Below are 14,647 nucleotides of genomic sequence, written 5' to 3' on the forward strand. Positions count from 1 at the left end.
CTAAAAATTGGTTGACAAGCCGTTTACATGGCGACAATCACATCCCATGTGAACTTTCTTCCTACTGACGTCTGGTGCTCTTAGGAAATCATAATACTCACTGACTCATGGTGAATCATTGAGCCCTCATGTGATGGGACCAAGCTATAAATATGACAATTACAATTGCTATTGGTTTTTTTGGTTTTTGTTTCCTGGTAGGTCTCCTTTGCTGCTAACAGCTACATGATAGGCAGCTACAAAGCAAGATGCAGTTCCCGAATTGGGAATAGCTAGCTAGAAATCAAGGATGCAGGAATCCTGCCAAAAACAGAAAAAGCAGCAGTCCTAGCAATGACTGAAGTATTCACATCATATCTAAATCCGCTCATGCCTTCTTCTAATCAGGATATGAATGCATGCCACAAGCTTAACCAAGGAAAAAATACACCAAACAAAATCTACAGATGGAGGCGGAAAGAGGGGGAACGTCCTCATTCAAGTCAATTGGAAGGATAAATTGGCAATTATAAATAAGGTCAAACAATGCAGCACATCCAAATTCAAATGCAAACTCTGCATTTGGCATCTGACACGTCTAAAATCAATATCTGATCCTTGATACCTTATATATGAAATTATATATATTCTCTGTTCAAATTGATCACTTCAGTCATGCAGCCAAGAGAAGGTATTCACGGGATTTTTTAGCTTGCTGAGAATTAGTGAGAAATCCAATGTCACAATGCAAAACACTGATGTTAGCAAATGTGTAGTTTTAGCAAATAAACGCTTTTCCACAATCACACTCAAAATCCATATTCAGGTGCATTGCGTCCAAATATACACCCTCTCCCCAATAACATGGTTTATTCCTTTCTCCCTTTTGAGAAAGCTAGGTTGAGGCAAGGTCTGGAAGAAATCAAAAGTACCTTGATGAAAGCAAGATTTAAAAAATACACAACCTGAGGTCTCAAATTTTCTTTTTTAAAAAGTCATATACTTTGCACAAGTAAGAAAATCCAGATAGAAAGTTCTTTCAGGAAAATTATCCAACAAAACCATTTATCCCCTCTTTCCCAAAACAGAAACCCTGGACATGCCACAAGGTTAAGAATCCACGTGAAATATCACTTACCCAGTTTCACACATATAAAACGAAAACTATAGAAAGGAGACAAAATTTCAAGGTGAAACTATAGCATTATACAACATAGGTCTGCAGGGTTATGTACCGTCGGCGTGATTAAGTACGGCGAGTTCAGGAAACACCTTAAAGAATGCATGAGTTTAATGCTATCACGTCCATGATATCAGTAATAAAGGGTGTGAGGAGAATGATTTTCATGTGTGAGCAACAATTGGCACTGGAAATAAATCATGTAGCTTCCGGTAAAGACTATTTCATTTCCTTCTGTTTGAAATTGTTATCAAGTGTTTATTCATAAACTATATAAAAAAAAATTACATGTGCTGGGATATATATGAGACCACAACCTGTCCCATTGTACAGTGATGCTGTGTTTATGAATATCTTTTGCCACTGCTTGCTGCCCAAAGGGGTAAGAATCAATATTCCATAAATAGATTTGTACAGTCCGTCATTTTGGCCTTCCAAGGTGCCAGCACACAAATGGATCTGTACAAGGGCAATTATGCTCGACTGAACAACCCAGCAGTTCTCCAACTAAGATATTTTGGTTGAATTATGAAAATAAACCACCACCACCACTCCTGCTAAAATAAACAATTTCTACATGTCCCTCACTAATTAGTCCAATTAGTCATCCTAGCAGGAGGCTCTGTAGAATAATCATACATAAGAAGCAGCAACAACAACAAAATAGATCATATATATATTTCTTTCTTTCCTGTACCGACTGATTGCCTTGGATTGTCTATTAGGTTTTGGTGATGATAGTGTTGATGATTTAATTTCAGTGGCTTGGATCCAAATTATGTGAGGCACACTTCAGTTCCACTGAAAGCAGTGGGACTTAAATTACTAAGCTGGTTTGTTGAATTCAATGGGTCTAAAGTGTGACAAACTGAATCTGGATCCCCCTTGGCGATTTCTGACATTCTCCAGAGACCACAACAGCTTTGTGCAGAGTTTGGGAGGGGGGGATAGAAAGAGCTCAGAATGCAGTGTAACACTTCTGAGCAAATCACAGACTCTGGGCCTCATCCTGTAACCTATTCAACACCCTGGGCAGTGGGAGATGGAACTTTAAAGTACCACAATTTAGTAGGAACCTGCTCTGGCAAATGTAGAAGGTGCCTCAGACTGCAATTCTGTGCTCCGTGAGTCAGCTTCAATCCCCACTGAAGTCAGTAGGAGCATAGTTGTGTGCAGAAGAGCAGCCTATGTATCTGTCAGGTGTTTCCCCTTGCCATCAACTCTATAGGACCATTTCACACATGACACAGCAGCAAACCAGGCTTGGCCACCAAGTGTACACACGACAAAGAGCCACAACCAATCTGGTCTCTCTGCCGGATGGAGCTGCAAATTATGCATTTCTAGCACCTGTTTTGTCACATTTTTTTAGGTCTACATCTAGAAAAGGACATTGTAATGTGTGAAGAAGGCCCTGCTTTCTATTCCAGAGGGAAGTTTAACCACATACAATAAGTAAGCATTCCGGAGGAATGGAGCCTCAAAGAGTGAAGAAAATGCTACCATGTATATAAAAATAGGAGCTACAATAAAATATTTTTTTTGTATATATTTCAATAAGTTATTTTTACTAACCAGTTATGGATCATATATCTCTGAACTCTTTATTGATTTGTCCACATCTAGGGTGATCCTTTTAAAGATCATAATATTGGTTTTTAATTCAAAAGTCCAGAAACATACAAATACATCCTCTTTTCTTTTTCCTTAAAAAAGGGGAGTGGGGTGGGGGGACCAAACGACCTTGTATTAAAGTCAGGGTGTGCCAATCGCTCTCACTCCCCTGCCCACCCTCCCCAAAGCCATCCATGCCTCAGAAGGGAACTTGGTGCCCAGCACTATTGAACTGAGGTGAGGGAGGGGGGAATTGTCAGCAGTGAATATTCAACATAAAGAACAAGATAAAATGATTTATGTGACCTTTTCAACATCGTCATATGAGACAACACTCTCTTTAAAACAAAAAACAAACAAAAAAGAACCCCACATCCCAATTCCTCCTTTTTAGCATCACACAAGTGCAAGAACAAATGCTGTGTCTAGTTCGCTCGATTGATTGATTCCTACTGGCTGTGAGGTGGTTAAAAAAAGAAGAAACAAAAATAAAAATAAAGAGGGCAGGGAGAAAGAGAGAAAGATCTATAACTATGGAAGCAGCACACCCTTTCGGTAACTTTCCCCAAAGCTGGAAACTTCTGTGCCAAGGCACTTCACCTTCCAACAACATGAAGCAAAGGCGGATTTGGGGAGGGACGGGATGTGGAGTAGATCAACAGTGTGTTTCTTTGTGTGTGGTTATTAAATACAAATGCTCTGGGTGGGAGGACGGGAGTAGAGGAGGAGGTCTCAGAACTGACTGAATGTGGTCTGTTTTTCCAACACTTCGAGGTAGTCCGGCTCTGCGTTTAGTTTTGCTTTTAGCTCCAGGTATTCGTTCCTGTTGGGCTCCACGTAAACAGTGCTTGGGGGGGTGTAGAGCACTGTTTCCCGGAGCCGACTGTCCCCCGGGCCGGGATGCAAATAGGGGTGAGGGGGGCGCCTAAGGTCATAGTTAGGGGAGTAAGTGTAGGCAGTTGGGGGGAACTTAGGGTACTCAGGGAGGTTGCTGCCCCCCAAAGTGGAAGAAGGGTGTTTGTCGGGCTCCAAAATGCCCCTGTAAAAACGATCAGCATCCTGGACAGGGGAAAGCAACTCGTCCCGAGGCTCAATGGTGCTCACACTGTATGTGGGGCTCCGGAGGGTCTCCTCTTGCCCCCCCGGAGCTGCTTGGGGCTGCCCCAAGGCCTGTGGGGGTGGTGGGGGTTGGGGCTGTAGGTGATGGTTGCTGTAGGTCACCTTGAGCTCATGGAGATCTTTGTAATCCTCACCAGCATTGCCCTCTCTGGAGCGGTAGATTGGGTTCTTGCACATGTGACCTAAAGGATGAGGGATGTATTCATAGACGTGTCCCGCGGGGGTTTTCACCTTGGGCAAAGCCGGACCACCACCTCCTCCTCCATGGTGAAGATGCTGCGGATGCTGTTGGTGATGGGCGTGTGGGTGCGAATGGGGGGCTCCCCCTCCTGTGTACACACTGTACTGCATGTTGAAAGAGCTCACATCCGAGTTGTTGGTGCTGGCATGGTCGCCTTGGACCTTCTTCCTGCGCTTCATCACCAGCACAAAGAGACCTGCGGCCACAAATACAGACATGATGAAGACCAGCAGTAAGCTGAGGATCAACACTGACAAAGGCACCGTGGAAGAAGAGGAGGAAGACGAGCCACCAGAAGGTGATGCCGAGTCATCCTCCTCCAAGGTGCTATTGATCTGCCCGGAGTTGGAAAAGGGGGTGGTCTTGGCTGGTCCCTGCATGGATGATGGAGTGGGTGTGGAAACAATGATGTCAGAGTAGTCTGGGCACAGCAGTTCTGCTTTAATGTTCCTCATGTAATTCTGAGCAAATTTCTTAGGGGATTCACAGATTACCTGGTCCACAAGGACTCCTGTGTTGAGTTGCTCGATCCACAACTTCATGCCCACCACGTCGCATGTACAATCCCAAGGGTTCTCGTGGAGATCTATCTGCAGGAGGGATTTCAGCTGGTCAAGCACTCCACTTACAGGAAGGTAGGAGAAATGGTTGCTTCTCAGGTTCAACCTGTAGAGAGTTAAGCCAGAAAAAATGCCTCCAGGTAAAGATCTCAGCAGGTTGTTGTTGAGAAACAAGAGCTGTAAATTGGGCACAGGGTCAAAAGTGCCTGGCTCAATCTCCCGGATTACGTTATATTGCAGGAAGAGGTACTGCAAACTCTGAAGCCCATAGAAAAGCTCTGGGTTCAGTTTTTCAATCCGGTTCCCATTCAGGTAGAGCCTCCTCAAGTTAGTTAGATCCTCAAAGGCCCGATCCTGAATGACCGAGATGCGGTTATTGCCCAGGTGAAGCAAATCCAAGCCAGTAGCATCCAGGAAATCCGACCTACGCACCAGGGCAATGTAGTTCTCAGTCAGGTACATCTTCTTCGGGTTGTACGGCTTGGGTTGGAGCTCTGAGATGCTCTCAATCTTCCTTTCTTGGCAGTTGACGTTGAGACCCAAATCGGAGATCTGTAGGTTGCAAGTGCAAGCTGTGGGACACTCCAAAGGCACCGGGGATTTGGTCTGGTAAGCAATGCTGGGGCCATAGTTGCTGTATCCCAGATCCTTGGAGGGCAAGCGGGAGGTAGGACGCACCCTGGACTTGTTGGGTTGGCGGGTCCCTTTGGGCTTCAAGGGCGATTTGTAAACAGCCGAGGAAGAAGTAGCCACAGAGTTTACAGAGGCTGGTGTGGTATGAAAATACCCTGTGGTGCTCAGCGGGGTCTGTGGCCTCATCTCATAATCAGAGATGAGCCTCCTAGGACAAAGCTCCTGCTTGGAAACCTCATCCAAATCCCTCCCATGTAAACGGAAAGGGGTTTCGCAGACTACATCCCCCACCAGGGCTGAATAGGATATGCTGTCCAACCAATCTTTGAGAGCTATCAGCTCACAGGAGCAGTTCCACGGGTTCTCCTCCAGCTGCAGCTCCACCACCTTATCCATGTGCTGCAGGAGGCCCAAGTAGGGAAGGAGTTTTAGCCGATTGCCCCTCAAATCGAGATGAGTCAAGGGCACAAAACGGAACAGGTTGTTGGGCAACGAAGAGAGGAGGTTGTCGTTCAGAATCAGCACCTGCAACAGATGCAGCTTGCTGAAAGCACTGGGTTCGATAGCGCTGATATAATTGTAATCAACTTGCAGGTACTCCAAGCTCTCCAGCCCTACGAAAGTGTCATCCCTCAGTATTTCCAGCTTGTTGTTGTTCAAGTGCAGCCTCCTCAAGCCCCTCAGCCCATGAAAGGCTCCTGTCTCGATATCTTGGATGTCATTGCCGCCCAGGTGCAAAATCGAAGCCCCACTGTAATTGACAAACTGGTTGGGGTAGAGCCTGTTGAGAAGATTCCCAGACAGCAGGAGATGGTAGATGGAGAATTTGGGGGGGCTGATCTCAGAGAGGTTGATGATGCCACGGTTCTCACAGCTGACCGTCAAGATGCCATCCTTCTCCTCACAAGGGCATTTGTTATCACAGATCTCCCCATAATACTCAATGCTTTCTGCCCACGCCAGGACTAGAGATGTTAAAGCAAAGGCTATGGTTTGTACCATCCAGATATGCATTTTCCTGTTGAGATCCTGCTCCAGTGTCACCGTAGAGCAGCAAGCATACATGTTATCTCCTGCGGAGGGCAAGAAGAAAGAACAAAACACCATCATGTCGTGAGGACTGAAGCCTAGATCATGACAAAGTTAGGAGGCAAAGCTGCAGAGGGACAGAATTTAGGTTGCTTGCCAAGGGTTTTGATTACAAGACACCCATCTAACTCTTGTTAAATAATAGCTATTAACTTATTGATTTAGTACAGGTTTCCTGTCTTTCGAAAGGTAAAGTCACAACCCAAGTCCTTTATTCCTGGGAACGCATTTCAATATTTTGTTTTATTTGTTTCTATGGTGTTTTCCCCTCCCCCACTACACACACACACACACACACACACACACACACACAATCCACAAATATACATAAAATGGCTGTCAGTTTAGTTATTTGGTTCTAATTTCAGAGAACAGAAGCACCATTTTATGAGGTTTTCAACCTCACCTATTACCTACCCGGCAACCCTTCCCTTTCTTTCTCAGAACATTCAGCATGAACAGTGACCTGCAAAGGAAGGTCTCCCCCCATTTTTGGCAAGGACAGCCTGCTCTCCACATATATAGAGAAATGTAAAACCATTCCTTGAAATTCCACTGCAGGGGTCTATAGTACAAATGACTGTAAAGATAGAGCATGCCAACATTATTATTTTTAATCATTTTGAAAGTGGGGGGAGGGACAAACCCTGAAAAGGGTGGACCCCCACCCAAAAAACCTGATTTCCTAAACAGCTTTGCTCTATAAGCTTACACAAAATGTCAATCAACATCTCAATTTTTTAAGGGGGAGGGGAATCAAAAGTGATGAAATTCTTCAGCCAAATAATTATATATACGCCCCCTCGTCATCTCAAAGGCTTTTCTTTTTTGAAAGAAGAAAGGGGGAGGGGAGACAGAGCAAGCCACTGGTGGAATATTTATGAATTCTTATTAGAAGATCTTCTTAAAAGAAGTTATCATCGCCGCTTGCTTCTGGATTGATCGGCTGGTAAATGAGTTGTTTTCACAAGGGCACTGGCAAAAAGGCAGCATTGCAACACAGATGCTCTCTCTCTCTCACACACACACACACAGACACACACACACACTGAAAAGCATCATCCTTTAAGCCACTCACCCAGAATTTGGCAAACATGCTAGACTTGAGGAGCGTCCCTGCAGCCTCAGCCATATCTGAGCTACTGCTTCTTCTCCCACGCTTTGCAAAACTAGCCTAATTGCAATGGAGAGAGAGCTAAGTAGGTCTCAGAGAGCTAGATCATCAGCAAGTCCAGGAGCGGTGGAAATGCTGCTTCTCAGCTACCATGGCTGTCAGCACTCTCCATCCTTCTGAGAAGGCATTCAAGGGAGGTGGATTGGGGAATACCCCTCAAAAAACTCATCCACTTGCACTCCCCTCAACCTGTATCTGATCTCTGAACGGCATCCAGACAGAAAGACCATCCCAATTTCTTTTCCCCTCTCAAAGCCTTTCTGTCTTCCCCCTAAAGGGTGCTTCTACTTGTGTCTGAACACAATAAATATCTAGACAGAGGATGGATGGAAGCTCCGCGGGCAGCATGTGGGGTTGGGGGGGGTGGATTAATAAGTCGCCCAGCGTTAATCGATGACTTTTGGTTTGTTATTATTGCTTTTTAGAAAGAGGATGGCTTGGATATGTTCAGGTCAACCCTTCCCACAAGTCCATGAACGTTTGAATTTGGAGGATCCTAGACATCTCTCTCTCTCTCTCTCTCAATTTATTTATGTTTCTAAGCATCGCTCACAGATTGACAAGCATCCGTCTAGGTGCAAGCATTTTGCAGTAGAACAGAACCCAGACACATTAGGGTAGAAGTCTTTGCTTCACCAGCAGAATGAATGGTTTGGCAAAAAGGCATGTCTCCCTCTCTGTGTTAAGCAAGAAGTCAAGCTGGGAGGGGGAACCTCCCCCCCCCAAAAAAAACCCCTTCACTTCTAACACAATTCTCAGGTCCAGCAGAGCTATTCATCCATTATCTGCCTGCTTCTCGGAGAACCATATCACAAATAAGTAGGTAGCTAAATAAATAAATGCATCCTTTCAGACTGTTTTTATTTATTTTTTAAGGGAAGAAAACCACCCAAGGCTTTATTTGAATCGGAGGTAGCAAGAGCAATGAAATAAATTGTATGTCCTCCTCCTTGCACCTTCTCCGGTCTTCAAAATCGTGGAGGGGGATTGGGAAGAGGACATGAGACAAATAAAGTTGAATGTGGCATAGAGAGGATTGCTCCAGAGATCTGGTTCGCAAAGGCTAGAAAAAAAGGATGGAGAAACAGCTAAGTGGAATGTGTTTCTGTGTGTGGAAGCAGAGAGAGAGAGAGAGAGAGAGAGAGAGAGAGAGAGAGATTCGAAAAGGAGGAGGGGTGAAATTCTTGTTTCAGTGCTCCTCTTTCCCGTGCCCCCTTCCCCGGGGAGGGGAAAAAAATGAGTTCCACCCCTAATATTACCGCACTGAAGCAACCGCCTCGGTTTGCAAGCAAAAAGCTGGGGGCAGTGGTGTTGCTTTGCAAAAAAGAAAAAAGGGAAGGGGGGGTGTAGGGGAGCCAAGAGCAACAAGGAGACATGGATCAACGCTCTCCGACCCCCCCACCACCACCACCGTCGCCCAGTCCTCCTCCACCCCTTCGCTACTTACTGAGGCAGAAATCTCCAGGGCCCAAGCATTGTTGCAACCCATAAAGCTGCCTCGCTCGCCCGCTCGGTGTGTGTTGCAAACCGCCCAGGCAGAGGCGAGCAGGGAAGGCGGTGGGGATTGCAGTTGGGAAGAGGCTGCCTGGCTAGCGGGGAGCGTACACATAGCCTTGCACACGCCGCTGAGCCTCTGCTACCAACCCCCCCCCCCACCAAGCCCGGACACACACACACGCGCGCACACACACCAGCGGTGCCAAGGGCTGGCTCCCAATTCTCCCCTCCCCAGTAGCGGAAAGTAGGGGCGGGGGCTGCTAAAGGGAGGGAGTGGAAGTATTACGGGGGGGGGAGAGGGAACTAGGGGTGTCTCCCCCCCCCAAAGGAAGCTAGCAAGTGGGTGGGTGGTATTTTTTTGGGGGGGTGTTATCTGGAGAAGGGGGGTTTGCTGATGGGTGCCTAGTTTTGAATGACAAGCAGGAGGGGTAAATGAAAGGGTGATTTGGAGAGGTCTGGGTGCAAATCCTGTGTGGTGCTGAGGGAGGGAGGGGGCGGTCTGGGGGCAGAGTGGCCAAAGGGTGAGAGAGAGATCCGGATGAGTTTTTACATGGGTGAGGGGCGCCCTGGGTGATTAGGAAGGGTGGGGAATCTGTAGTAAGGGGTGGAAAGAGGCAATTCGCTCCGTTGCTCGGATGGATCTGGGTCAGAGGCAGGGCAAAAAGACGGGGGTGGTTTGGAGAGGGGGGTGGGAGAAGAGAGAAGTGTGCGCGCGTCTGGAGGGGAGTCGCAGGCAGGAGACGGTCTCCGCTGGATTTGGGGGGAGGCAAGTTGGAAGGGTAGGGCCCACGAGGAGGGAGAAGGCAGGAAGTGGGGGCTGGAGGGGGGGACAATGGAGGGGGTCGTCCCTGAGAGATTCGGTAAGGAGGAAGAAGGGACAACCCCGATTGGCGCGTGGGGGGGGGGAGATAGGCGATCAAAGGGGGGTGCTTGGGGTGCAGGAGGCCCTGAGCGAAGAAAACGCCATGGTGTGTGTTGGGGGGGGAGATTGGGTGGAGGGTTAAATGCACGCATGGAGGGGGGTACACAATCCCTGCTTCCTGCAGTCAACGGAATGGGCAGCCGCCACAAGTCTCTGTGCCCCCCCCCCCTCCGCCCCAGCATCCAGACATGCCGACGCACCATCTCTCTTGGCGCGCATCTCCCTGTTCCCCCATCGCACCCAGCCTCCCGTTCCTGTTGGTACTTACGCTTTCCATGGAAGAGGTCAACTTTCTCCCCGCTCAGCGGCCGCTGCTGGAGCCGAGGCTCCCCTCTCTCCTTCTCCTTCCTCCTCCTCCTCTTCCTCCTCCTCCTCCTTTCCTCAGCGCTGGTCTCCTCGCCTGCTCGCTCACACCATTTCCCAGCGCCCGGGGCTGATGCCACTCGGAGGAGCCTTGGCAGAGAGACAGGACCCGGCGAGCCGCCCCTTTAAGCCTCCTCTTTTTCTTCTTGCAGCGCGCTCTGGACATGGTAGGGCTGGCGACCAGCGCGCAGGGAACCCGTCTTCCCCGGCGGCGGTGGCGCCTGCTCTCCTCGCCGATCCTTCCCCGGGAGCCCCCGCCGTCGATCCCCCTCCGCTTGGGAATGATGGTCCTCCTCCGATCTCAAAAGCTCTGGTGGCACTCTCTGATGCATTCCACCTCAAGCCCGTCCCAGGTATTTCCCCCGGACTGGTGGGGAAATCAAAACAACATCGAGAATAATGACAGTAGCAATCGTAAGAAGAAGGAAGGGGGGGGGGGAACACCTTGCAACCTCGCCTTGCTATCTCTATCCACCGATGCCGGCTTCAGCGAGCGCGCGCAAGCCTTTCCGCATCTCTTTCCCAGGAGAGCGCAAAGAAGCGGAGATCTGGGGGGAGGCTGCGGGGGAGGCTGGCTCCAGGGGCGCCCCAGCCAAGAACTGCCATCAACTTGCCTTCTTCGCCTCTCCCCACTTGCAAAGAAAAGGAGCTAGCAGGAGGGGAGGGGAGAGGCCCTACGAGTCAAGAGAGGGTTTCCACAGGAAGGGGAAAGAGAGAGAGAGAGAGCGAGCGAGCAAGCAAATATAGCCAGTTATTCTGTATGGAGCTGCTGTTCTAGCCAAGCTGCCACAGACACAGTGGAGCTGGAGAGCTCCGAGGGGGAGGAGAAAGAGAAAAGGCAGCAATAGCAATCCGGATATTGGCGGCCAATAGATGGCAGTGTTAGGCATCAAATTGGCATTCTTCAGGAATGCTCACTTAGCTTGAAGCAAAAGCAGGAGGGGGGAGTTCTCCCCCTTTCTCTCTCTCTCTCTCTCTCTTATTTTGATTTTTTCGCTGTGATGATGCTGATGATTCCTAGGCATGGAGATCAGCCTTGTTTCATGTTTTACACAGGCGGGAGTACTGTGTAAGGGGACCTTGTTGCCAGAGAATCAGAGGACAGGGAGAGGAATCTGCTGGAGAAGGAACAACAAATCACACCAGGTTTTCCTGATGGAGTGACCCCTTTTCTTTCCTTGCCAGCTGGCAGAATTGCGGGAGGCAACGTGCTAAATATGGCCAGTGAATATTTTATGACATTAAAAGTTGTCAGCAACACTTCTTGGTGGTGGGGTTTTCTTGTGTTGTTGGCTTTGGAAACACCCTTCTTAATGTTAAAACAGGACATTGCCGGACTTTTTTTATGTTTACATTTTGAATAGGAACGAGTTGTTGTGTCAGCTTTGGAAACCAATCAGCTGGTTCAGAAGAATATCCAACAAACCTCACAGATCCACCTGTGCACATTCGTGCAGTATAGCCACTGGTGTGTAGTGATTGTGGGCATCTGGAAACATATTTGCACTGGATATATAGAGCAAGGAAAACTGCAGTGGGTAGAGAGTATGAAATGTTTGGAAGAGCAGGGCGCCTAGGTTCAGTTCCAAAAGTCTTTTGACAAAGAGCTGAACAAATGCAGTCTGCTCTGCCAAAACTCCCAAGGAAGATTGTTGCATCCAGAATGAATTCTGTAATCTCAGAGCATGCTCAGGGAGGCCTAACCTCTGTGCATGTTCCCAAAATGTCCAACATGCATGCAAGATGGATGACAATGCAACTGCCTGCATGGAATGCTAAAGACCTAATCGCACACAAGCTATGAGCTATAAGCACAACCAGGGAGACAACCCTGAGCCATTCTACGCTTCATATGTTCCAGAACCTCCAGTAACACCCCCTCCTCAATATGCAGGAGGCCATTATGCATAAAATATGGCAATAATGTGGACCTGGGATGTCCTCAGCTGCTCTACCATGTCCCGTCTCCCATCTCTTCTGTTTTCTGTGTCTTACCAGAAGGCAGAAAGGTCTGAGTCCATTCTCTCTAATAAAACACTTCTACCTCTTGTGAGTCTTGGGTTACTCTGTGGGGAAGTCAAAACAAAACAAAAAAAAATCCTTCCAGTAGCACCTTAAAGACCAACTAAGTTAGTTCTTGGTATGAGCTTTCGTGTGCATGCACACTTCTTCAGATTCTGTGGGGAAGTGTAAGTAACCCCTTAGCCCCTCCCTCTCTTTTAACTTTGGCTACAAACTCATCTTGAAGACGATAAGTCCAGTGGCAACAAATCCTGAGCTTCTGTCCACTGGGTGATTTAGCATCTTTCCGACTTGTGCGACAAAATCTTCTTGAGCAAGAGAGTGGAAAAAAACTGAGGAGTGCAAATCTTCCTCAGTTAAATCCCTCTTTAGTGCATGATGTAGCACTGTTGAAAATAAAAGATTTAAACTGTAATGGCTGCATACCTACCAATTGTTGCTTAGTCTGGCTTTCCAGCAGCCACCCTATTTGGAGGTGAACAAGGCTGCAGTGATTCATCATACAGTATACAGAGGTACTTCGGGTTACATACGCTTCAAGTTACATATACTTCAGGTTACAGACTCCACTAACCCAGAAATAGTACCTCAGGTTAAGAACTTTGCTTCAGGATGAAAACAGAAATCGTGCTCCGGCAGCGCAGCAGCAGCAGGAAGCCCCATTAGCTAAAGTGGTGCTTCAGGTTAAGAACGGACCTCCAAAATGAATTAAGTACTTAACCCAAGGTACCACTGTATAGAGCTGCTTTCGAAGATGGTCTGGAAACTGAGGCAATATACGGCATAACTGGTACCAGGCATTGTGGTCATGGGCACTGGCTCCTGATCTGCTTACGAGACCAATTCAAGGTGCTGGTTTTGACCTATGAAGTCCTACATGGCTTGGGACCTCAGTGCCTAACATAATACTTTTATCAGTATTCACTTAACTATGACCTAAGGGTGGAGTCACCAACATGGTGCCAGTGTGCATTATAGCATCCATGAGGACTTCCCTTGCATGTGCAAAGCCTCTGAGCTTGCCCAATGCTTCCTCATGAAGTAGCTGGGACTTTTAAGTTCTCTCACTTGAAAAGTTCATAGAACTAAAAGAGGAAGTTGGAAGAACTTTCAGTGCAGTGGCTTTTTCAAGGCTCCGATCAGCAGCAGAACAGGAAGCAGAACAAGTCCAGTGCCCCCCCCCCCCCTAGAAATCAGCTGTAGTGAAACAAACCCCCTTGAAATTGCATATTCATGCCTGAAGATCCATGAGGATCTGTCACTTTCAAAGTGGGCAGTTCCATCCCCAATTCACAGATCACATTTAAGTGGCTGAAGCATAACAGTCATGGTGTTTCCCAGGGCTGCCATGGTGCAGAAACATAAACCTAAAGTGTGATTCCTTGATTATTACATTTTTAGAAGATATCCCAGCAAAATATGAAATTATAGGTTACCTCTGTGTCCACAGATGTGTTCTGTGATTTGGTGGTGGTTTTGTTCTCTCTCCATATAAGTTTAATGAGAACCTGTGACTTTCAGTGTGTGCAGCCTACCAATGTATGCTTTGATTTGTTGGGAGTTTTATGTAAAATTGTACAGATTCAAGAGTAAGCATTTAAATTCTACTAGGTATTACATATCATAGGTATTACATAGGAAAGCATAAGTTTGCATCTCTGTGTCTCTGTGTCTGTCTCTCTGTCTTGGTAGGAAGGGAAAGAAGTAACCAGGGCATTGCCCACCAAACTCTCAAAATCCAAAAATTGTTGGCACCCCTGCTCTAAGGTCCTCTACAGGCCAGAGGGCCTATTTGATAATGGCACCATGTCTACAGAATGCCCTCCTTTAAAAAACCCCACCTGGTACCCTCTTTGTTGTCCTCTCAGCAGCAGTTTATGGGACGCAGGTGGCGCTGTGGGTTAAAGCCTCAGTGCCTAGGACTTGCCGATCAAAAGGTCAGAGGTTCGAATCCCTGCGGCGGGGTGCGCTCCCGCTGCTCGGTCCCAGCGCCTGCCAACCTAGCAGTTCGAAAGCACCTCCGGGTGCAAGTAGATAAATAGGGACCGCTTACCAGCGGGAAGGTAAACAGCGTTTCCGTGGGATGTCACGCTGGCCACGTGACCCAGAAGTGTCTCCGGACAGCGCTGGCCCCTGGCCTCTTGAGTGAGATGGGCGCACAACCCCAGAGTCGGTCAAGACTGGCCCATACGGGCAGGGGTACCTTTACCTTTACAGCAGCAGTTTAAGATTTTTTTTTCTGTTCTGTCAGGTC

General features: G+C 47.7%; 1 protein-coding gene across 2 annotated transcripts; it reads right to left on the bottom strand.

Moving 5' to 3' along the window:
• Positions 1 to 1,401: 1,401 nt before the first annotated feature.
• On the bottom strand, positions 1,402 to 11,630 carry SLITRK5 (SLIT and NTRK like family member 5). 2 transcript variants are annotated; one of them, XM_083735253.1, is made up of 2 exons: positions 10,277 to 11,630; positions 1,402 to 6,399 (listed from the first exon to the last, which is right to left on the bottom strand). In XM_083735253.1, the coding sequence occupies exon 2, from the start codon at positions 6,389 to 6,391 to the stop codon at positions 3,506 to 3,508; it is 2,886 nt and encodes a 961-aa protein (XP_083591379.1). In that variant the 5' UTR covers positions 6,392 to 6,399; positions 10,277 to 11,630; the 3' UTR covers positions 1,402 to 3,505. The 2 variants fall into 2 exon arrangements, with proteins under 2 accessions (XP_083591379.1, XP_083591380.1); XM_083735254.1 differs by lacking the exon at positions 10,277 to 11,630 and adding an exon at positions 9,037 to 9,195.
• Positions 11,631 to 14,647: the final 3,017 nt, after the last annotated feature.

Source organism: Podarcis gaigeae (assembly GCF_964106915.1).
Source record: "Podarcis gaigeae genome assembly, chromosome: 4".
Lineage (NCBI taxonomy): Eukaryota > Metazoa > Chordata > Lepidosauria > Squamata > Lacertidae > Podarcis > Podarcis gaigeae.

Bases quoted from the DNA above. Each gene is read 5' to 3' on its own strand.
- SLITRK5 (XM_083735253.1), bottom strand. From the start codon at position 6,391: ATGTATGCTTGCTGCTCTACGGTGACACTGGAGCAGGATCTCAACAGG.